The following is a 26,756-nucleotide window of genomic DNA, read 5'->3' on the forward strand; positions in this document are numbered from 1 at the left end:
CAGTTACCAGGTACTGACTTTAGGCCAGTGTTTTTCTGGTAATAATACTAGCATCCATGTGCAACATCTAGATCATCGGGACTTGAATGACTGACTTTTAATTCTGTATTCGCGTATAACAGAGTTATCTCCCTTGTGGGTAGAAATTGATTGTTTGCGAGCGCAACACTTGCAACGTTGTACTTTTCAGGGAAAGTGACGTGGATTTGGATCACAAAATAATGACATCATCTTTGATACCTACCCACAAGGGAGGGAACTCTGATATGAAAAGACGGAATAGAAATTAAAAAGTCAACAATACTGGTTTTAAAGCATATTTTAATAAGAATGCTGGATAACAACCATTAACAGCAAAAACATTCTGAATATAATTTAGTTCAAGAAAAAAAGGTCCATCATAAGAAATTATACGTATGGTCTGCTATTGCATACAATACAATCTAATTGATTGTTAAAAAATTATTATGTTTAAAAGATAATTTATTAGTCGGTAAGATTAGATCAATATAATTATAACACATTTGCTACCTCACAAGGTCGCATGAATATATGCTTTGTATGTTGAAAGGAATTCATTCACAATTTTAGTCGTTAAAATTTGAGCTGACAAAGTATCAACAATATTATTGAAAAGAAGCAGTTGGATTTCAATTATTCCAATATTGCAATTTTAGTATTGCACACATGCTTTTTACATGGCTTAAAAGTAACATTGTTTTCAAAGTATATCATCAAAACTAGAGCTATTAAATACGCAGGTTTGTTTATTTCATTTCTAATAATTTTTTTAGTTCAGCTATCGCTATTAAAAAACATTCTGCATGTATTTTCATACATCTTATTTGCTAAGTCGTTGATGTCTTCATTTCTGGCAGCTGCCATAACCTCCAAAACTTGGCTGAAAGAAGAAATTGTAATATTTATTAACCTAGTGTTTAGCAGAAAGCACATCTTTATAATGCACAAATATATTTCATGAAATGATTTTTGTACAAGTTATTTAAAGGTTTGGAAATCTTTCAACTCTGAATGTAGATGCGTGAGTAAATACAGTCTTTGACCCTTTGGTGTCACTTCCACCCCATACAGCATGCTTCAGATCCAATATTGGCTTTTATCAGGAGTTTTTGGCTTAACTTTAGATATCGTATTCAGGAGAAATTCTTTGAAAGATTTTGACTACCTAATACTCTCACCTAGCGACCATGAACAATTCAATAACTACTCACTTCTAATAAAATAAAATAGCTTGAAAACCTCTCACATTATGGAAAGGGTAGGCCGACTCACATACAATATAGAAACTTATTATTCAGGATACATGTCATTGCCACTTAAACACATAGTGACCGCCATATAGTTATCTGGCAGCCACTACTCTACATAATGTATTTGGTGTCTGCCACTTAACTTTTCTGGTGGCCTTCACACAAATATCTGCCAGATAGATAGAGTGGTGGCCTCCAGATAGATAATGTATAATAATTCATTTCTATACCGTATATGATGACTGGCAAATAATTTTTGCTTTTTTTTTTAGTTATCATGAAAAATGTGTTCAAATGTGAGTTCAATACACTTTCGTATATGCATTGGTTATATGAAGAATTTTGATGAATCAAAATGAAAAAGATGATGCAGAAAGTATAAATAATAGATGCTGCATCATGGTGCAAATTTACAAATTCCATTTCCAACAAATGAGATGGAAACAAATGGTACACTACATATATATCATGAAAGAGCGTTTTGATGTCTTACATTATATGAACAGGTTCATTTCGACCTTTGATACAAGTTCCTTTTTCCCACTTCTCTTTCTTTTTGGACGGAAATGTGGTTTTGATGAATTTTGATCCTACATGAGTTGGACGAATATCACACCAGGGAGCATCTGAAACAGACATAGAGTAAGTCAATTTATCATATAACGGGTTTGCTGCATCAATATTATAAGGCCATGTCATAATTATCAAAAGACACACAGGTATATAATATTTATTTATGCATTAAAAAATATATTATGAGGTCACATGGAGTTTCCATTTATTAATTACTGTATTACACCAGATAAGCACCCAGGGTAGTTAAATTATTGAACAATGAAGGGCACTTGTAAGGAGAAGATTTGCGCTAACATTTCACAAAATTACCAGTAATGCACAGAGTAAGCCATAAATCAATTTACAAAAGAAATCAAAAAGAAAACTTACACAGTGTTCATATTTTCAGACTGTATTTATGTCAACACAAGTGAAATTGAGGCCACAAAAAGGGGGAGGGGCCCTTATAGGAAAAGTGATGCTTATTGGGTCAAATACGATTATAGTCATAAGTCAAATGCATTGTCCAATATTTCCATCTGGTCTACTGCAATAAATAGAATCTTACACTAGTTGAAATTGAATGCTCATATTTATTAAATCTTAGATGTGAATGGGTATAATAACAGATTGACAAACCTGAATGAACACATAATGTGAAATGATTAAAGAAACAAATGTTCATGCTTAACTGCTATGGAGATAGAGATGTCCACATGTATAACTGCTATGGAGATAGAGGTGTCCACATGTATAACTGCTATGGAGATAGTGGTGTTCACATGCATAACTGCTATGGAGATAGAGGTGTCCACATGTATAACTGCTATGGAGATAGAGGTGTCCACATGTATAACTGCTATGGAGATAGAGGTGTCCACATGTATAACTGCTATGGAGATAGAGGTGTCCACATGTATAACTGCTATGGAGATAGAGGTGTCCACATGTATAACTGCTATGGAGATAGAGGTGTCCACATGTATAACTGCTATGGAGATAGAGGTGTCCACATGTATAACTGCTATGGAGATAGAGGTGTTCACATGTATAACTGCTATGGAGATAGAGGTGTCCACATGTATAACTGCTATGGAGATAGAGGTGTCCACATGTATAACTGCTATGGAGATAGAGGTGTCCACATGTATAACTGCTATGGAGATAGAGGTGTCCACATGTATAACTGCTATGGAGATAGAGGTGTCCACATGTATAACTGCTATGGAGATAGAGGTGTCCACATGTATAACTGCTATGGAGATAGAGGTGTCCACATGTATAACTGCTATGGAGATAGAGGTGTCCACATGTATAACTGCTATGGAGATAGAGGTGTCCACATGTATAACTGCTATGGAGATAGAGGTGTCCACATGTATAACTGCTATGGAGATAGAGGTGTCCACATGTATAACTGCTATGGAGATAGAGATGTCCACATGTATAACTGCTATGGAGATAGAGATGTCCACATGTATAACTGCTATGGAGATAGAGGTGTTCACATGTATAACTGCTATGGAGATAGAGGTGTCCACATGTATAACTGCTATGGAGATAGAGATGTCCACATGTATAACTGCTATGGAGATAGAGATGTCCACATGTATAACTGCTATGGAGATAGAGGTGTCCACATGTATAACTGCTATGGAGATAGAGGTGTCCACATGTATAACTGCTATGGAGATAGAGGTGTCCACATGTATAACTGCTATGGAGATAGAGATGTCCACATGTATAACTGCTATGGAGATAGAGGTGTCCACATGTATAACTGCTATGGAGATAGAGGTGTCCACATGTATAACTGCTATGGGAGATAGAGGTGTCCACATGTATAACTGCTATGGAGATAGAGGTGTCCACATGTATAACTGCTATGGAGATAGAGGTGTCCACATGTATAACTGCTATGGAGATAGAGGTGTCCACATGTATAACTGCTATGGAGATAGAGGTGTCCACATGTATAACTGCTATGGAGATAGAGGTGTCCACATGTATAACTGCTATGGAGATAGAGATGTCCACATGTATAACTGCTATGGAGATAGAGGTGTCCACATGTATAACTGCTATGGAGATAGAGGTGTCCACATGTATAACTGCTATGGAGATAGAGTGTCCACATGTATAACTGCTATGGAGATAGAGATGTCCACATGTATAACTGCTATGGAGATAGAGGTGTTCACATGTATAACTGCTATGGAGATAGAGGTGTCCACATGTATAACTGCTATGGAGATAGAGATGTCCACATGTATAACTGCTATGGAGATAGAGGTGTCCACATGTATAACTGCTATGGAGATAGAGGTGTCCACATGTATAACTGCTATGGAGATAGAGATGTCCACATGTATAACTGCTATGGAGATAGAGATGTCCACATGTATAACTGCTATGGAGATAGAGGTGTCCACATGTATAACTGCTATGGAGATAGGTGATCACATGATAACTGCTATGGAGATAGAGATGTCCACATGTATAACTGCTATGGAGATAGAGGTGTCCACATGTATAACTGCTATGGAGATAGAGGTGTTCACATGTATAACTGCTATGGAGATAGAGATGTTCACATGTATAACTGCTATGGAGATAGAGGTGTCCACATGTATAACTGCTATGGAGATAGAGGTGTCCACATGTATAACTGCTATGGAGATAGAGATGTCACATGATGTATAACTGCTATGGAGATAGAGGTGTCCACATGTATAACTGCTATGGAGATAGAGATGTCCACAGATATGTATAACTGCTATGGAGATAGAGGTGTCCACATGTATAACTGCTATGGAGATAGAGATGTCCACATGTATAACTGCTATGGAGATAGAGGTGTCCACATGTATAACTGCTATGGAGATAGAGGTGTCCACATGTATAACTGCTATGGAGATAGAGGTGTCCACATGTATAACTGCTATGGAGATAGAGATGTCCACATGTATAACTGCTATGGAGATAGAGGTGTCCACATAGTATAATGTCACATGTATAATATGGAGATAGAGGTGTCCACATGTATAACTGCTATGGAGATAGAGGTGTTCACATGTATAACTGCTATGGAGATAGAGTGTCCACATGTATAACTGCTATGGAGATGAGATAGAGTGTCCACATGTATAACTGCTATGTAGATAGAGTGTCCACATGTATAACTGCTATGGAGATAGAGATGTCCACATGTATAACTGCTATGGAGATAGAGGATGTCCACATGTATAACTGCTATGGAGATAGAGGTGTCCACATGTATAACTGCTATGGAGATAGAGGTGTCCACATGTATAACTGCTATGGAGATAGAGATGTCCACATGTATAACTGCTATGGAGATAGAGGTGTCCACATGTATAACTGCTATGGAGATAGAGGTGTCCACATGTATAACTGCTATGGAGATAGAGATGTCCACATGTATAACTGCTATGGAGATAGAGGTGTCCACATGTATAACTGCTATGGAGATAGAGGTGTCCACATGTATAACTGCTATGGAGATAGAGATGTCCACATGTATAACTGCTATGGAGATAGAGGTGTCCACATGTATAACTGCTATGGAGATAGAGGTGTCCACATGTATAACTGCTATGGAGATAGAGGTGTCCACATGTATAACTGCTATGGAGATAGAGATGTCCACATGTATAACTGCTATGGAGATAGAGGTGTCCACATGTATAACTGCTATGGAGATAGAGATGTCCACATGTATAACTGCTATGGAGATAGAGGTGTCCACATGTATAACTGCTATGGAGATAGAGATGTCCACATGTATAACTGCTATGGAGATAGAGATGTCCACATGTATAACTGCTATGGAGATAGAGGTGTCCACATGTATAACTGCTATGGAGATAGAGATGTCCACATGTATAACTGCTATGGAGATAGAGATGTCCACATGTATAACTGCTATGGAGATAGAGATGTCCACATGTATAACTGCTATGGAGATAGAGGTGTCCACATGTATAACTGCTATGGAGATAGAGGTGTCCACATGTATAACTGCTATGGAGATAGAGGTGTCCACATGTATAACTGCTATGGAGATAGAGGTGTCCACATGTATAACTGCTATGGAGATAGAGGTGTCCACATGTATAATGGCTATGGAGATAGAGATGTCCACATGTATAACTGCTATGGAGATAGAGGTGTCCACATGTATAACTGCTATGGAGATAGAGGTGTCCACATGTATAACTGCTATGGAGATAGAGGTGTCCACATGTATAACTGCTATGGAGATAGAGATGTCCACATGTATAACTGCTATGGAGATAGAGGTGTCCACATGTATAACTGCTATGGAGATAGAGGTGTCCACATGTATAACTGCTATGGAGATAGAGATGTCCACATGTATAACTGCTATGGAGATAGAGGTGTCCACATGTATAACTGCTATGGAGATAGAGATGTCCACATGTATAACTGCTATGGAGATAGAGATGTCCACATGTATAACTGCTATGGAGATACATGTAGAGATGACCACATGTATAACTGCTATGGAGATAGAGGTGTCCACATGTATAACTGCTATGGAGATAGAGGTGTCCACATGTATAACTGCTATGGAGATAGAGGTGTCCACATGTATAACTGCTATGGAGATAGAGGTGTCCACATGTATAACTGCTATGGAGATAGAGGTGTCCACATGTATAACTGCTATGGAGATAGAGTGTCACATGATAACTATGGAGATGAGACACATGTATAACTGCTATGGAGATAGAGGTGTCCACATGTATAACTGCTATGGAGATAGAGGTGTCCACATGTATAACTGCTATGGAGATAGAGGTGTCCACATGTATAACTGCTATGGAGATAGAGTGTAAATGATCACATGTATAACTGCTATGGAGATAGAGGTGTCCACATGTATAACTGCTATGGAGATAGAGGTGTCCACATGTATAACTGCTATGGAGATAGAGGTGTCCACATGTATAATGCTATGAGTATAACTGCTATGGAGATAGAGGATGTCCACATGTATAACTGCTATGGAGATAGAGATGTCACATGTATAACGTATGGAGATAGAGGTGTCCACATGTATAACTGCTATGGAGATAGAGATGTCCACATGTATAACTGCTATGGAGATAGAGGTGTCCACATGTATAACTGCTATGGAGATAGAGGTGTCCACATGTATAACTGCTATGGAGATAGAGGTGTCCACATGTATAACTGCTATGGAGATAGAGGTGTCCACATGTATAACTGATATGGAGATAGAGGTGTCCACATGTATAACTGCTATGGAGATAGAGGTGTCCACATGTATAACTGCTATGGAGATAGAGGTGTCCACATGTATAACTGCTATGGAGATAGAGATGTCCACATGTATAACTGCTATGGAGATAGAGGTGTCCACATGTATAACTGCTATGGAGATAGAGGTGTCCACATGTATAACTGCTATGGAGATAGAGATGTCCACATGTATAACTGCTATGGAGATAGAGATGTCCACATGTATAACTGCTATGGAGATAGAGGTGTCCACATGTATAACTGCTATGGAGATAGAGGTGTCCACATGCATAACTGCTATGGAGATACATGTAGAGATGACCACATGTATAACTGCTATGGAGATACATGTAGAGATGTCCACATGTATAACTGCTATGGAGATAGAGATGTCCACATGTATAACTGCTATGGAGATAGTGGTGTTCACATGTATAACTGCTATGGAGATAGAGGTGTTCACATGTATAACTGCTACGGAGATAGAGATGTTCACATGTATAACTGATATGGAGATAGAGGTGTCCACATGTATAACTGCTATGGAGATAGAGGTGTCCACATGTATAACTGCTATGGAGATACATGTAGAGATGACCACATGTATAACTGCTATGGAGATAGAGATGTCCACATGTATAACTGCTATGGAGATAGAGGATGTCCACATGTATAACTGCTATGGAGATAGAGGTGTCCACATGTATAACTGCTATGGAGATAGAGGTGTCCACATGTATAACTGCTATGGAGATAGAGGTGTCCACATGTATAACTGCTATGGAGATAGAGATGTCCACATGTATAACTGCTATGGAGATAGAGGTGTCCACATGTATAACTGTATGGAGATAGAGGTGTCCACATGTATAACTGCTATGGAGATAGAGATGTCCACATGTATAACTGCTATGGAGATAGAGGTGTCCACATGTATAACTGCTATGGAGATAGAGGTGTCCACATGTATAACTGCTATGGAGATAGAGGTGTCCACATGTATAACTGCTATGGAGATAGAGGTGTCCACATGTATAACTGCTATGGAGATAGAGGTGTCCACATGTATAACTGCTATGGAGATAGAGGTGTCCACATGTATAACTGCTATGGAGATAGAGGTGTCCACATGTATAACTGCTATGGAGATAGAGGTGTCCACATGTATAACTGCTATGGAGATAGAGGTGTCCACATGTATAACTGTGCTATGGAGATAGGAGTAGGTGTCCACATGTATAACTGCTATGGAGATAGAGATGTCCACATGTATAACTGCTATGGAGATAGAGGTGTCCACATGTATAACTGCTATGGAGATAGAGGTGTCCACATGTATAACTGCTATGGAGATAGAGATGTCCACATGTATAACTGCTATGGAGATAGAGGTGTCCACATGTATAACTGCTATGGAGATAGAGGTGTCCACATGTATAACTGCTATGGAGATAGAGATGTCCACATGTATAACTGCTATGGAGATAGAGGTGTCCACATGTATAACTGCTATGGAGATAGAGGTGTCCACATGTAAACTGCTATGGAGATATGGGATATGTATAATGCTAGTAGAGGTGTCACATGTATAACTGCTATGGAGATAGAGATGTCCACATGTATAACTGCTATGGAGATAGAGGTGTCCACATGTATAACTGCTATGGAGATAGAGGTGTCCACATGTATAACTGCTATGGAGATAGAGGTGTCCACATGTATAACTGCTATGGAGATAATAGAGATGTCCACATGTATAACTGCTATGGAGATAGAGGTTGTCCACATGTATAACTGCTATGGAGATAGAGGTGTCCACATGTATAACTGCTATGGAGATAGAGGTGTCCACATGTATAACTGCTATGGAGATAGAGGTGTCCACATGTATAACTGCTATGGAGATAGAGGTGTCCACATGCATAACTGCTATGGAGATAGAGGTGTCCACATGTATAACTGCTATGGAGATAGAGATGTCCACATGTATAACTGCTATGGAGATAGAGATGTCCACATGTATAACTGCTATGGAGATAGAGATGTCCACATGTATAACTGCTATGGAGATAGAGGTGTCCACATGTATAACTGCTATGGAGATAGAGGTGTCCACATGTATAACTGCTATGGAGATAGATGTAGAGATGACCACATGTATAACTGCTATGGAGATAGAGGTGTCCACATGTATAACTGCTATGGAGATAGAGGTGTCCACATGTATAACTGCTATGGAGATAGAGGTGTCCACATGTATAACTGCTATGGAGATAGAGGTGTCCACATGTATAACTGCTATGGAGATAGAGGTGTCCACATGTATAACTGCTATGGAGATAGAGGTGTCCACATGTATAACTGCTATGGAGATAGAGGTGTCCACATGTATAACTGCTATGGAGATAGAGGTGTCCACATGTATAACTGCTATGGAGATAGAGGTGTCCACATGTATAACTGCTATGGAGATAGAGGTGTTCACATGTATAACTGCTATGGAGATAGAGGTGTCCACATGTATAACTGCTATGGAGATAGAGGTGTCCACATGTATAACTGCTATGGAGATAGAGGATGTCCACATGTATAACTGCTATGGAGATAGAGGTGTCCACATGTATAACTGCTATGGAGATAGAGTGTCACATGTATAACTGCTATGGAGATAGAGGTGTTCACATGTATGAGAACTGCTATGGAGATAGAGATGTTCACATGTATAACTGCTATGGAGATAGAGATGTCCACATGTATAACTGCTATGGAGATAGAGATGTTCCACATGTATAACTGCTATGGAGATAGAGATGTCCACATGTATAACTGCTATGGAGATAGAGTGTCCACATGTATAACTGCTATGGAGATAGAGATGTCCACATGTATAACTGCTATGGAGATAGAGATGTCCACATGTATAACTGCTATGGAGATAGAGGTGTCCACATGTATAACTGCTATGGAGATAGAGATGTCCACATGTATAACTGCTATGGAGATAGAGGTGTCCACATGTATAACTGCTATGGAGATAGAGGTGTCCACATGTATAACTGCTATGGAGATAGAGGTGTCCACATGTATAACTGCTATGGAGATAGAGATGTCCACATGTATAACTGCTATGGAGATAGAGGTGTCCACATGTATAACTGCTATGGAGATAGAGGTGTCCACATGTATAACTGCTATGGAGATAGAGATGTCCACATGTATAACTGCTATGGAGATAGAGATGTCCACATGTATAACTGCTATGGAGATAGAGGTGTCCACATGTATAACTGCTATGGAGATAGAGGTGTCCACATGTATAACTGCTATGGAGATAGAGGTGTCCACATGTATAACTGCTATGGAGATAGAGGTGTCCACATGTATAACTGCTATGGAGATAGAGGTGTCCACATGTATAACTGCTATGGAGATAGAGATGTCCACATGTATAACTGCTATGGAGATAGAGATGTCCACATGTATAACTGCTATGGAGATAGAGATGTCCACATGAAACAGTTGAAATGCCAAGGATACATATATAGGTTTACCTTAAGTTAGCTTATTTGTACACACCTGTCTCTATCATAAGTCTGTCTGAAGGGACAGAACACATCACATCAACATTTTCTTGTGTTTTCAGTGAACTGTTGAAGAAAAAGAGTCATACACCACACTATGAAAATTTTAATTAATTCATTTCATGCAAAAATAAGATGATTCCATTTTTTCTTCCATTCTTGACACCCGTGTGTCTTAATTACATATGTCAATCAATGATTTATTTGTGATAATTCTTTAGAATACTGTTACCAGGGAATTTTATTTTATTTCAATTAACGAAATATATGCTTTTAGCATTGAAAGAAAAATGATTACCAGGTATCTGGTTGTAATAAAATGCATAAAAACCTTTTATAATCATGCAACTCTATGTTAGAGTTATAAGCTTAAGGTATGGATTACATGTGATATCATGTGTTTTAAGTAAAATTTTGCTCAACAGCAGATGAATTTGCAATAACAGAATTACTATGTACACACCAAACTGATGTAATATCAATCATCATAGAAGTTTTACTTTACCAGCCATTTATACCAATGTACAAGTCTTGTTGTAAGATTTCCCCTGCTTCTTCTTTTGTCCCAGTAAATGAATGAACCTGAAAAATCAAAACTACTATCTATGAAAACTGATGGCTTGCTGACCCTTCTTATATTAGATTATCTTGCAGACAAAAATCATCAAGCCAAATATTAATGATTTTAATATTCTGGAGACGGGTGGGGAATTTATACTTAATCTGTCAAAAAAAAGGTTGAAAAAAGAGAGCATTTTAAAAGCCAAAATTAATTGATGATTTGGATATTCCAGAGACAAGCGCAAGTCCTCTTAATTTGTTGGAAAAAATCAATTATTAAAAGAAAGAATTAAATTACAGAAATGTTAAAATTTAACGTTGTAAGTACATGTACAGTCTGGAATTTGTATAGTACTTTTTTTTACATTTTTTTTTGTAATTTCATCTAATATCATTCATACTGATAAAGATTAACTTACCACTTACAATTTGTACAGTCTGGAATGTGTAAAGTACTTTTTTTTACTTTTTTTTTGTAATTTTATCTAATATCATTCATACTGATAAAGATAAACTTACCACTTACAATTTGTACAGTCTGGAATTTGTAAAGTACTTTTTTTTACCTTTTTTTTGTAATTTCATCTAATATCATTCATACTGATAAAGATTAACTTACCACTGACAATTTGTACAGTCTGGAATGTGTAAAGTACTTTTTTTTACCTTTGTTTTGTAATTTTGTCTAATATCATTCATACTGATAAAGGTAAACTTACCACTTACAATTTGTACAGTCTGGAATTTGTAAAATACTTTTTTTACCTTTTTTTTTTACCTTTTTTTTGTAATTTTATCTGTTATCATCGATATTGATAATTTAACTTACCACACCTCCAGTGATGCGTTCTCTGTTCCTCTTTATAATGTCTATAAACTCTCTGTGTGCATTCCGTGAGTGTAAAAATAAAGGCAACTTTGTTTTCTCTGCCAAATCCATCTGCTTCTCAAAATACCTGGTATATGCAACACAATGATTGAATTTTTTTTTTTTTTTTTTGTATTTATATTCAGTGATATATTACATTATCCATCCATTTCAAACCAAAGAGTAATTAAATAAATACAGTATACTAAAAACTGTGTAGTTTTTAATTCAATACATGTTTGTATTAAAAGCTTCTAATATGGGTATAAGGTTTCTGCAATTGCACAATATTTAATTGATTTAGACAATAAAAACATCAGCATTAATCTTGAAAAGGATATGATGTGTAATTTGTAAACTTTAAGATTTCTGAAGAACAAATGACAATTAAAAAGCTTCAAATACAATTGTCTAGGAAATTATGAGAAAATTTCTTCTGAATTTACAAAAAATGTATGTAGAGTTATCTCCACTTGTCACTGATTACAATGTATTGATAAAAATATTGCAATTGGATTGCAATCTAAATAATCTATCTAATATCATTATAAATGAAAACTTACTTCATTTGAGTTTCTTTAGGACAAAAGTGGAGTCTGTCAAAATCTTTAAATAAAAAAACAACTTACTTTTAATTCATTTTTGACAAAACAAATCTGATAAATAATTAAAAGTAAGATATAGACAGGGATAAAGCATACACTGACTTTCATATAAATACATTTGAACATCAATTTTTTTTTCTTTTTGTATTTTGTATATTATTTGTATGCATCAGTGAATACCAAATGTGTCTTATGCAACAAATATATATATATATGTAACATTTGTATATATATAACATCTACAAGCTTTTCATAGAACTTTTTTATATTATTTGTATGCATTAGTGAATATCAATTAAAGCTGTCTTCAACCTACTTCCTGAAACAAACTGTAATGACATAAAAATGTCACAAAAATATTGATTTGAAGATCATCAAAGAGAACAATTTGATCACATTTTATAAACCCTGGACACCTAGAGGTATGTTAGATCTATAAAATACTGCCCTGTAGCACCAGTTTCTATATACATGCATGTTTGTCCTTGGGTCATGCTTACTACAATGTTTTCATTTTAAACAACAAGTACACAATGGATAATGTATGTTCAATTGGTTTTTAATACTTTAAACCAGCCATGATCATTAACACAACTAAGTGTTCCTGCAGTTGGTTTTTTTCTGCAAAGTAGCAAAAATTATACATGTTGAATAATAACCTAAATAATGATCTATTAATTGTCGTTAGCTGTCAACTACCTATATATCTGACCTAAAACTTTGATCCAGAAGTACAAAGATTTTTTTGATCTCATACATATTTTCCTTCAATCATAATGTTACATATATAAAGTGAGATATCTGGTTCATATTGAAAAAAAATATTCCATCAAACCTTCAACGACCAGCACCTTCAGGACATTTGACCCCTCTGCCACCTCTATGTTCACATTTCTTGTTTATATGTTATTTCATTGTCTATGAATTTTCAAACACAGTATAACAATCACTTTAACCACTATGCCACCATGGCCATGAGGCTATTAACAGTAAGACATCAACACTCAATGAGTGTATAATGATTACTGACTGTACAATACTATACCTACAGGGTACAGTACTGTCAGTCTATATTGGACCTGTACTGTTAGGGGAAATCTGACATTATCATTCCATCAGAACATCACTGGTAGGGTACATATATAGATAATACTGCTATAGACACAATGGCCTGAGGTTGTCTGTCAGAGGTGGAATGTGTGACATTTTAAGACAAGACCAGTTATACCAACACCTTATTAAGTTATTAGTCAGGCTCGAGAATTATACATCATTATCCTTTATGATATAATCAACATTCATTCATAAATGATTCAATTTCATTCAGTTCTTTTATTCCTTAAATCTTACATTTTATCCGTTTGCTAAACCTTTTATCAGTATATTCAGTTTGTTCTTAATGCTGCATTGTATGTTAATAATGTAGTCTTTTACAAAATTATACATTAATTTTCATTCAAATAATTTATTATCAATAATAAGTTAAATAATAACATTAAGTTATCAGTACTTCAATAAAAAATGTGAATAACTATATGCAGTGATTTTTTGTGTGTGTTTTTGTTATCTGAATGGCTTTGCAATGATCCAATATCATCATGTAAATAAAGTTGTCACACAGTAAATAATTGGGCAAATATTTCTGTACATTTACTAATTCAGTGATTTTTATTTTTGGTACATTTCCCTAATTTTATGTAAACATTTTCCCAAATCAAGAAAAACTCTCTAAAATATACATGTTTCAAGAAAAATGTAATGCACATGTAGTGTGTTCCCAATTGAAAAGGTGCAGGGCCTTGAAATTACTGAGTATAAAAATCTTTTACTAAGTTGCTCCATCACCGACAGAGCATGAAAAATATTTATCATTTGGACAATAAGTGATGTTTAATTGTGTATACAACACCTTAAGATAACAAATTAAACTGCTTTAATGGCAACCTCTGTATAAAGAACACCTTCTTCATAAGACAATTGTCTAGGATCCCAAATGACCAATTCTAACATCATTCAACCTGTGTATAAAGAGCACCTGGTTATAAAGACCATTTTTTATGTCCATTAAATGGGTAAATCTTTATACACAGGTTTAAACTACATATGTGTGATTAACACAAAAATACATGCACATAAATAATTTGTTTTGCTTTTGTTGTCTGCACAATCATTACCTTAATCCATATGCATATATAAGTGCCATTATTTTTTGGGGATGTAATTGATTATTTCAAATAATTTTATTCTGAACTAAAAAAGCTAAAACTTTTGAATTATTCTATTAAGTATAAAGGAAGTAACTTTTGTTACTGAATAAGAATACTAATTTGTCTGCTCGTGTTTTAACAGATAAACATTATCATTCGTTGGTGGTGTATCTTTAAAAATTTGTTTAATCAGTTAAAACTTATTTGTAGATCAGAATTCAGATGGTGATGTGAAAAGATAATCAGTTATAATTGTATCACCCTCTCAACATAAGGTTATAACAAGTTACCTAATCCCAATTCTCCTACAGCCACCACACGGTCCTTATTGTCCATCACCAAGGTGTAAAGGTCGTCCAGGTACTTCTGGGGGTCACCCGCTTTCTCAAAATTACCACAGCGAGTCGGATGACATCCCACAGTACAAAACAAGGCCTCTGTATAATATATGTTAAGAATGGATATAATGCTATCTTATAGAAAAATAACATTTTACAGGAAGAGCGATCAATTTACAAATTTTAACTGTGATTGAAAATGATAGATACATAAGATAAGGTGACTCCATCCCTCAAAACTACTGTACTAACCATTAGGAAAAAAACATACAATGTATAGAAATAATATTCAAGTAGATCTACCTATAGCTATACAGCTACAAAGTGAAAAAGGAATGCCATATCCAACCAATACAATACATATATGTAATATGTATATAAAAACAGCATTAGAAATTTAGAAATGATTGTATGTTATTTATATACATAAATATACATGTACTAATTAAGTATAAGACATTAATCATAACTCTAGTACTGGTTGTAAATGAGATAAGGATTCATTAAGAAGTGATAAAATGACATGTAATTTTGTTAAATATTGTACAACTTGTGTTTACTGTGTGTTTAACACAGTTGTAGATCAAGCTTCAGTCACATCCTCCAGAATTAAGACTCCAGGAAAGGGGAGACGCAATCAACAAGGGGAGTCTAATTATTGTGAATATGGTAATGTCGTTTTGTTCTATAATGTACAAATTAAGTTTACCGTGTGTTTTACACAGCTGTAGGGCTTCTGTTGAATCCTCCAGACTGCCACCTGTGATCATCATCTGAAAGACAACACAAAGTAAAATATAAACTCACTAAAATGTCAATCTAGTGGAAATCAAATAAGTCAGTCATATATATATGTAGATGTAGAATTTGTGTGATATATAGCAATGCTCAAAATCAGTAAAAAAAACTCTTTAGTATATTCATAATTCCTACTAAAAGTTCCTTTCAAAAGATTTGTAAAAAATGAATGTATTGTTTTACCTTCTTCATGCCATAATCAAAGGCTCTGTTTAAGATATCCATGAAGTCATCTGAAATGTTAACATATCACACAGTCACATTAAAATATAATGCATGAGAACACAATCAAAAACTACAATTTTACAGATACATGTACATGATATATATTTGCGTCTGTTTTAGGCAACAGTTGAGTTTTAACATTTATACATACTGCAATATCTAGCAACTGGTATATATTAATGAACCAAATATTTTTACTTTACCTGAAGCAGAAATATTGATACAGTATAATTATACCTTCATGTTTTTTAGATCCATGATAAATTCCCCTGAAAACTGGATCTGCAATTAAAATCATTACATCAGCATAATATCATAAACAACTATCAGTCAGGATTAAATCATTACATCAGCAGAATATCATAAACAACTATCAGTCAGGATAAATGAGCTACACAATGATATACCAGTACATTAGCAGTTAAGTCAGTATGCATATACATGCTCCAGTTAAGATGCGAGATAAGATAAAGTTTTCTCGTTTTCCTTAAAATTCTAATAAGGCATTTAAATTTAACTACTGTAATCTCACAAGTTATCATCAGCTACATGATTATTGTATTTAGCTTGAAAATAAATGAGTTTTTAATTCATTATAGGTACAGTACATGTACATGTACCTCATTTTTTTCTTTCTGCTCAATTACTAATTATTTTAATTATTACCTGTCAGATTCACACCAATATCTGTAAAGAAACATGTATAAACATATAAAGCTATATCCAATGTGCATCAATATATATATACACATATAATTACTACATATTTAAAAAGTTGCTGAACACAATAGGTCTAAACAATTTCTTTTTTAATTTTTGTAAATCAATACTTGCATTGAGAGTTGAACATTAATGAAGTAATACATGTACAGATATGTGATTATATACACGCTTAAGAAGGTTTTTAGTGATACTTACCGATGAATTTGAACACAGATTTAGCTGCAGATGCCATTCTGTGCATGAATCTGTGAATTGAAAATACACTGAAAATAATGAAAATGTCCAGGTGTTCAATCAGGAATATATGGGTATTTAGATAAATGGGCATAAATCTGATACTTTTACGGAACAAATATACTCTAATGGCCCATGATTAATACAACTTAAAGCAACATTACCACTTAATATTTCAGATTACACAAAATTAATGCATTGCACCACCAGACATCAAAACGTGGATCTACAACAAGGGAGGCTACTCTAGCGATATTTCGATATCAACATTTAGGTAGCAGCATATAAAAATAAGCGCTTGCGTTCGTATAAAACTATGTTTACTACATATTCTAACAAAAAATAATCAACGATTATGAGACTCATTAATTATTTATGTCCACACAATAATATTACTACTGTAACGTTAGTCGGTTGAGAGTTTCACGCATGATCACGGTTGAGTGACCCGATATTGTTTTTGGCGATTTTGTGATTTTAAGCGTCGCCTGTCAGGTTTTAGGAGTATGAAGCTCTTGAAAGTAACTCATTTAAAGTGACTGTCATATTAGTCAATATAAAAAATAAGTAACCGAGATAGGTAAAGTACTTTCAACCGTAAATCGACCTAAAGAGAAACAATTACCAGTCCCTTGATGAACAGGAAGTACAAAGGATAGCTCCCCCGTGACGTCACCAGTAGCGGGGAATTTGCAAACACGAAATTGCTAGCAGGTGGGTGTTTTCAATTTCTTTTCTATTTATCGGTAATTTGAAGAACGCTTCCACTCTTTTCTTTACTTATGAACTTAAGGTATACGTACAATAAGCTAGAAGTAAAATGCGTATTATTTTCTCCAGTGATTTTATACATTTCTCAATTTATTTTTGTAGAGAAATTTCAAAACAACAACAATGAGGAAAGATGGTTCATCTCAAGTTAGGAGACAACTTGACTTCCGAGAGAAAATTTTGACAAAAAGAACTTTTTATATCGATGTAAGAGAGGAAGAATTGAGGAAACGAATTATACGGAGGGTTAAAGACCTTGGTGGTCAGGTTGAGGACTTTTTGTCCAAAGATGTTAATATTTTATTAACCGACTCCAATAGCACTGCTCAGAAAGCATGTCCACTAACACCAAATGCAAGTCCGGATCCGGATAAAAAAGTTGCCGTACCACTGAGCAGAGGTTAGTATAAATAGGCATTATCCAATATAATTCAGTCGTAATACATTTTTATTTCCATTTCACGCAAATTAGACTCGCTCCCAATTTCACTATATTTATGAATTTAAGTTCCCAGTTCAAATGCCCTTGGACTAGTGGACCTCGATTTTTAAACTTAGTCTAGATAAAACTATACTAGTATATAAGAAGTTGAAGATATGTAAACGCCCACATTTTGTGAATTTAAAGATGTTTTACAACTGTGTGATGCTTCAGTATTGTATCCCATATGCATATTACATGAACTTGTGAGTCTTCCATAAATATGAATCAATTAAAGCATAATAATGTGTCTCGAAGGAAAGAAAGAAGACATTTAATGTGACAGATGAATGTGCCATGAGTACAGAAAGAGTGTACATAACAATTTGACATTGACAAGCTTTTCGTTCTCAACCTACTAACAATTGTCCATTTGGTGTTCAGATAGAACGAATAATCATTGCCTCCACTCCGGGGTCTGACGACAGCCATCTGTCAGAAATCTTCCGTCAGTCGTTCAGAGCTACGTCATCGCATGCGCAGCTAGTGTTCAGAGAGCTCATATCTGCAGTTTTTTCTCTTATTATGATCATGATAACATAAAGGTTGAGTTGATGAAGTAGGAATGTGTCCGTATATTTAGAAGATATATAAAGCTGCAGATAATATCTCTCTAAACACTGATTGGACAATATAAAAAAAAAAATAATAATAATAATGAAAGCAGGGTCATGTATATGAATTACATAAAAAGGGCACTTGAAAATTATACCAATGAGCTCGAGGCACTTGTTCATAAGTTGTGGACGAAAAGCTTCTTTAAAAAAGTAAATCATATGTAGCGAAATTGGACTGGGTCGATCATCAGTGACCAGGTAGCTCAGTCATTAGAGCACTCGGCTAGTGTTTGGAGGGACCCAGATTCACTCATGGTACTCATGGCACATTAATCTGTATAATGGTATATATATGTTATTTATAGTGCTAGTTTTACCTCTGATTGTCATGTTTCTTGTTTGCATGCACATATCATACTGTTAGTTTCTGCAACACATTCTATTACAGTTTCATATGGAGGCAGGACATTTTTTAGATGTCTTGCATCAAATTTATTTAATGTCTAGATTTGGTATATTGAAGGACTTTGAATTTCATTTCGCATGAATATTATGACTGATCCACATCCTGCCATAGCGACAACTTGTCCTGTATATAAAGACCATCTGCTGGATAATCCCAAAACCCCTATAGATTTAAACATAATTCAAACTGTTTATAAAGTCTAAAGACCACCTGGCTGGCTATAAAGACTTTTTTTTGTCTGTCTCTTATACATAAATAGATGGTCTTCATGGACAGGTTTCACTGTAGTGTGATCAGATAAACATGTAGACCAATAATATAAATATTATGTTATAACACCTACAATATTTCAAAGATCATAATGATACAGCGTTAAAGGTCCAACTATCAGATACTCGGTATATGCGGAAGAATATGTTGAAATAGAAATATGGGACAAAGAAGTAATTCCAACCGTGTGGACAAAAAAAATTGTAAAATTTTCGAGGCCATCTGCCCCTTTATCAAGACACACAAAACAAATACGATAACATAATATAATGCGAACAGTAATACCGGACAGTGATGAAATTAGACAAATATTCAACAGCACAGCGCAATTAACCCTTCGGCAAGTGGCGGCCGAAATATCTTGAAATAGAAATATATATATACATAACATTATTCCAACTGACTAGTAACAATTTCAAAGCTACTAGTCCTTTGGCATTACTATTTACTGTAGGAATTTATTGCCATAGATGGGTGAAAAATGTACTTACTACTTCAGTATTTGCGGTACCATTTTCAGAGTTTTTTCATAGATATTTCTGTTATTTTTTTGTATCAATTTGTTTTACTATAATGGTGCAACACACTGAGAAAGAATGGTTATTTTCCTAGTAACCTTTTAAATTGATAAATTTGCTTTTTTATTTTGTAGGTAAAGCATTATTGCTAAAAGCTACAAAGCAGTCATCTTGTCAGCAGTCCAATAAGGGCCCAGACATTATCCAAAATGCCTTAAATCTGGGTGTTAAGGTAGAAAAGGCTAAAGACTTCCTGAAATCAACCCACAAACATGCTCAAAAACTGAAGCAGGTCAGGGCCCTACATTCGGATGGCATTGATGGAATTACACCAATTCAGTGGAAGAACTCGGATAAAGAAAACTTCATCATATTGAAAGTGGAAGATGATAAACAAGCATTTAGACCCTTCCTCAAGCATTTCAAAGACAGCTTTCCTAAAATCCGGTATAATGATGACCTTGCTTCACCGTTTGACAAAGGAGTGACTCTGTGTAGGACAGTGGAGAATAAGACAAAGAATCGATACTCTACCAAAGGAAAGCCTTCTGTGGCTTCAGGTAAAGGGGGATTCTGTGAAGCATGCGACTACTGGTACAGGTGCACATTGCGGGAACATCTTGGCAGCATGAAGCACCAGAAGTTTGTTCAGACACATACTAACTTCAAGCAACTTGACCAAATAATCAACAAAATGCCAAACATTCAGGACTTCATGTCAAAATTTAATCTTGATAATGTGAGATGTACAGAGGAGAAACAGACTGATATCCTTTCGGAACAGCTGGATACTAATTGTTCTATAGAAGGAATTAAAGATTTTAAGCCAGTAGCCGCAACATGTGATATACCAATGGAAATGTCTGCATCGCCTGCACCAGTTGTGAATAATGACAGAGAATCGGTATTGTCTAACTTTGCTATGGTCGTAAGTCCGGTCCCAGCAGAACCGGTAAACAGTCATTGTGAAACAGATATGACAATGGAGGTTGATATTTCCATGCCCAAAAACCCATTTGACGAATGCAGTAGGGACTCTGGAACTGGACCAGAAATCCAGGAAGACATCTCTATACCGTGTGATTTTGTGAAATCTATACATAGTTTTAACCGAGACAGTGAGCAGATTGTTGATGAGGATTCAGCATTTCAACATGATCAAACATCCAATGATACAGTGGTATATGGTCACGAACACAACACTGGGAGTAGTATAATACCAAATTCTACACAGAGCGTTAACTCTATCTTTACTCCAAGCATAGACAGTGAAAATGCCATGTTTTTAGATCTCAATGTAGAAAAAGATAACCCCCCAGTTCAGGAAATCACATCAAATGTCAGGAAAAAATTGTCTGCTATATTGATAACAGACAGTAATGGCAGCCAGTCCAAAAAAATTCTTGCCAGTCGCACACATGAGAAAAAAAATGAAGAAAACAAGACACCTGAAGCTTGCTCTTTTGCAGGTTTAGATAACTTATCTTCTCCTGTATGTCATAAATCTATTAATTCTCCGAGGTCTGCGATTCGTGGAAGGAAACTAGACTTTGCAAACATTGCAGCAGATTGGATGAAAGACATCTCACAGAGCCAAATGCAACAGAACCAGGAAACACCAACGACTTCAACAAAAAAGAAAATGTCAACTAAAAAGTCAAAGAGGCATTCATCAATGTCCAAACGCAAGAAGAAATCAAAGAGGTCTGCTGCTAATAAAGAAAATGATTGGCCCTTCTCACTTTTTAATAGCAGATCTTGTGACAGTTCTGAATCAGACTTGGAATTACCACAACTACCTGTACTAAACAGCAATGTTGCAAAACAAAGACTAATAGAGGAAGAAAGGAAGCTACAAAGTTCTCCAATTCAGTTCTGTTCAAGGCAGGTTCTGGATCAGAGAGCAACTAGCACATGTACTAAAAGACGTGTGAAATTATTCAGTCAGCAGAACAACAAGTCCATTGGTTTTAAGCGACTTAGTAATAGTCCTTCCTTCTCAAACACTGAAAGATTATGCAATAAGCAGACCAAAATGCCGCAATATTTCCCCGACAAATCATCCTGTGATTCACCCATGGTATTGTCACCGCCTCAACTTCCTCACTTTAGCTCACTTCAAATTCAACAGAATACTTGTCATCTACCTTGTCCAATTCTTTCACCAACACAAGCTGCAAGTACTAGTATATGTGTTACTAATACTCTTTGTGGAAGCCAATCCAGTCAAAATCCCTCTAGTCAAACTTTACCATATATTCAATCTTTGGAAAGTGATTGTGCCCCAGGTACTCCAACAAACTTCCCATCAAACTCAAAGAACTTTGCAACACCAACAAACATGGATTTTGATGATTCTCGGACAGAGGAATACTATGATGTTTCAACACCCAAGGCATTTGTTCCTCAGATTGAATTGGACAATTCACCACCTCCTAAAACAAAGGATAGAGAATTTGAAACACTCCTGAAATCTGATAACTTGCCAGATTATGGCTCGGACACAGAACCCTATGTTTCTTTCTCTCCAGTTTGTACTATCAACAATCAACAGCAACTAGCTTCAGACCCACCATCATTCCTACCGCTTTCAAGTGACTATGGATGCAATTCCAAAACATTTAATAATATAGATTCTACTAATAGGAATAGTAGCGTCAGAAGTTACGCAAGTGATCGGTCGCAGATTCAAATACCAACAGTCAGCACAAACCTAGCCCAATCTAACCATTTCACCATCACAACAAGGGAATCTTGTTCTGGACTTTCCTTTTCGGTGGAGTCAATTCTTTCGGGTAGAACAGGTAAAAATCCCTCAAAGACAGGGGAACCAAAAACTGCAGCATCTTCCTCTATTCAAGATTGTGAAAGCACTAATATCGTTAGACCAATTCCAGAACCCACAATTTTCCCTCCAAAAACAACAGAGAAAAAGAAACGAAAAAGGAAAAGACATGAAAGTAAAAAGGACAGGGACCCTGGATGTCAGTATTATGTGTGTCCACAAGAGGGCACCAAGATAAAGCTTTGCCGTGTGATGGTCACCCCAATGGAACAGAAAAATAACCTGAAAACGTTCTGGAAAGTCACAAAGGCTGGGAGCTGTCGATTAGTTTTCAGTGCAGAAAAGGGAAAAGGGATAAGCAATGTAGATATGATCAAGAAGGACACTTGTACATCTGTGGAACAGGTCCAAAGCAGTAAAAGACGAAAACTTGTGTATTGAAAACTTTTTATTGTGAATATTTCTAGTTGGTATGAGTGTGTATATAATGGAAGAGTGTGTATTTATTTTGCAAAATGTCTGCATTAATATTATGATCTCATCAGAAATTGCTCATATCAAACACTTAAGTGTACATGTATGAATTGTAATGTATTTTTTATCATTTTTTCTGACAGCTATTTTTATAGGTATTTTTCAACGTTAACTACTGTTTTGTATCCAACATTGTTGATTGTTGCTCATTAAACGTTGATTATTTTTACCATCAGCCAGTTCATGCATTTGCCCCATGGTATTTTTTTATGTTCATTGTTCACTACCAAATTATATGTATGTTTTGCTTGAACTATTTCTCATCATTTTCAAAATCAGACTTATGTTGCTTGCTTGAACTCTTCTCATTATTTTCAAAATCAGACTTATGTCTGCTGTTGTCCACTTTTCATGAGACACTGATCATGATGTTTATAATTATAAACATATGATTCATTGATATTGTTAATCATGTTTCAATATCAGACATTACCCATTCATATAATGTCTGCTTTTGTTCATTGTTTATATATTTAGCATTATTTTTATCATTGTTTACCAGCATATCATTACTGTTCAAAAATCTCCAAAACAAAATGCATTGAGCTTAAGGCATGCAGTAAAAGATAATTTGAATTCCAGCTCATCATCCTTGATATTCCAGGGGTTCCAATCTCTGTCATTATATGCACCCCTGCACGATGTCATAGTAAAAGTGAAGGCTCTGTGTGTGCCACAATACATGAGAAGGTAGTTTGTTTTTTTTGTACATCAAAGTCATTAGATAATAAACAGTATACTGTATGGCAATGCAAGTTGAAGTTGAGCATCACTCTAAATATTCAAAGATAGCCAGGCCAATGATTGGTTAGTTTTTTCTCCTGCAGTGCCTTTAGTTTTACTTAGACACAGTCTGATATTATGACAGTGATAGAAAGCCCTGGAATATCAAGGATGTATATTTTAAACGTTTCCATCCATCTAACATATATATAATCTGTTCTGTAGTGCAATATTTCTTTTAATTAGTTACAATAAATGTGCAATGGTATCTGTCTCGACTGATCACTTACTGTAATGTTGAATACCAAGGTCCTTATATATGGAACGGTGGGAGTTTCAGCTGAATTCTAGTTTGTGTGATCATTAGTCAGCATCTACTGTTTTATTTCTGTTGTTGTCATAATAATATATTGAGAAAGGCATTATCAATGTATATTCATAGGATTTGATCCTTACAGTATTTGTGGTGTGCCATGGTAGGAACCAAGCAGAAAAGAGAATTTGAATTATTTTTCTTCATGTTACTATGGTTTTTTAGCTCACCTGGCCCGAAGGGCCGGTGAGCTTATGTCATGGTGCGGCGTCCGTCGTCCGTCCGTCGTCCGTCCGTCCGTCAACATTTCCTTTAAATCGCTACTAGTCATAGAGTTCTGCATGGATTGTAACCAAATTTGGCCACAAGCATCCTTGGGGGAGGGGGAGCAGAACTTGTATAAATTTTGGCTCTTACCCCCCGGGGGCAGGAGGGGCGGGGCCCAATAGGGGAAATAGAGGTAAATCCTATAAATCGCTACTTGTCCTAGAGTTCTGCATGGATTGTAACCAAATTTGGCTACAAACATCCTTGGGGGAGGGGGAACAGAACTTGTATAAATTTTGGCTCTGACCCCCCGGGGGCAGGAGGGGCAGGGCCCAATAGGGGAAATAGAGGTAAATCCTTTAAAACGCTACTTGTCCTAGAGTTCTGCATGGATTGTAACCAAAATTAGCCACAAACATCCTGGGGGGAAGGGGAACAGAACTTGTATAAATTTTGGCTCTGATCCCCCAGGGGCAAGAGGGGCGGGGCCCAATAGGGGAAATAGAGATAAATCTTTTAAATCCCTACTAGTCATAGAGTTCTGAATGGAATGTAACCAAATTTGGCCACAAACATCCTTGGGGGAAGGGGAACAGAAATTGTATAAATTTTGGCTCTGGTCCCACAGGGGCAGGAGGGGCGGGGCCCAATAGGGGAAATAGAGGTAAATCCTTTAAATCGCTACTAGTCATAGAGTTCTGAATGGAATGTAACCAAATTTGGCCACAAACATCCTTGGGGGAAGGGGAACAAAACTTGTATAAATTTTGGCTCTGACCCCCCGGGGGCAGGAGGAGCGGGGCCCAATAGGGGAAATAGAGGTAAATCCTTTAAATCGCTACTAGTCATAGAGTTCCACATGGATTGTAACCAAATTTGGCCATAAACATCCTTGGGGGTAGGAGAACAGAATTTATATAAATTTTGGCTCTGACCCTCAGGGGGCAGGAGAGTGGGGGCGCCCAATAGGGGAAATAGAGGTAAATCCTTTAAATCGCTACTAGTCATAGAGTTCTGCATGGAATGTAACCAAATTTGGCCACAAACATCCTTTTTGGAAGGGGAACAGAACTTGTATAAATTTTGGCTCTGGCCCCCCGGGGGCAGAACGGGTGGGGCCCAATAGGGGAAATAGAGGTAAATCCTATAAATCGCTACTTGTCCTGCTTGGATTGTAACCAAATTTGGCCATAAACATCCTTGGGGGAAGGGGAACAAAACTTGTATAAATTTTGGCTATGACCCCCTGGGGGCAGGAGGGATGGGGCCCAATAGGGGATTTAGAGGTTAATATTAAAATTCCTTCAGAAAAGAAACAATGAACCTGTATTCAGAACTTCTCTTGGAATTACAAACCAGGTGAGCGATACAGGCCCTCTGGGCCTCTTGTTTATAAAAGTCTTTTTTCAATTTTTTTTTTTTTTTTTTATTATTGTTGGAATGATGTTTTTCAAAGAATGTAAGCATAGGATATATGTTTAATATGTTACACAAGATTACAAAGCTGACTGTACGTAGAGATATTGTTTTGTGAATTGTATTTTGGAAACCATAAAATGTACATACTCATCTTATTATTTAGAGCTTTTGGTCTCAAAAATCACATTTTGATATGTGAATTTCTGTATACCATCAAACCGCCTTTCCATATGGATTGCCTGTGGTAAAATTTGACCTGTGGCTATTCAGTTGGTAAATACATTATTTGTTTGTACATGTTTATTAACAAAATTTAATTGTAGATACTTAATGTGCCAATTACATCTTAGATGTGTGTGTGTGTGTGTGTGTGTGT

General features: G+C 36.0%; 2 protein-coding genes across 2 annotated transcripts; one reads left to right on the plus strand and one right to left on the minus strand.

The window, feature by feature from the left end:
* Positions 1–304: 304 nt before the first annotated feature.
* Positions 305–17,594, minus strand: LOC138325733 (deoxyribonuclease TATDN1-like). Its single transcript, XM_069271588.1, has 13 exons — positions 17,441–17,594; positions 17,238–17,287; positions 16,986–17,006; positions 16,557–16,601; positions 16,278–16,327; positions 16,006–16,069; positions 15,249–15,395; positions 12,710–12,752; positions 12,108–12,234; positions 11,223–11,299; positions 10,713–10,783; positions 1,765–1,897; positions 305–901 (listed from the first exon to the last, which is right to left on the minus strand). The coding sequence occupies exons 2-13, from the start codon at positions 17,281–17,283 to the stop codon at positions 796–798; spliced, it is 930 nt and encodes a 309-aa protein (XP_069127689.1). The 5' UTR covers positions 17,284–17,287; positions 17,441–17,594; the 3' UTR covers positions 305–795.
* A 356-nt stretch (positions 17,595–17,950) lies between these two features.
* Positions 17,951–26,358, plus strand: LOC138325734 (uncharacterized). The gene is made up of 3 exons (XM_069271589.1): positions 17,951–17,990; positions 18,150–18,447; positions 20,474–26,358. The coding sequence occupies exons 2-3, from the start codon at positions 18,171–18,173 to the stop codon at positions 23,563–23,565; spliced, it is 3,369 nt and encodes a 1,122-aa protein (XP_069127690.1). The 5' UTR covers positions 17,951–17,990; positions 18,150–18,170; the 3' UTR covers positions 23,566–26,358.
* The last annotated feature ends 398 nt before the right edge of the window (positions 26,359–26,756 follow it).

This window comes from Argopecten irradians, chromosome 6, assembly GCF_041381155.1.
Source record: "Argopecten irradians isolate NY chromosome 6, Ai_NY, whole genome shotgun sequence".
NCBI lineage: Eukaryota > Metazoa > Mollusca > Bivalvia > Pectinida > Pectinidae > Argopecten > Argopecten irradians.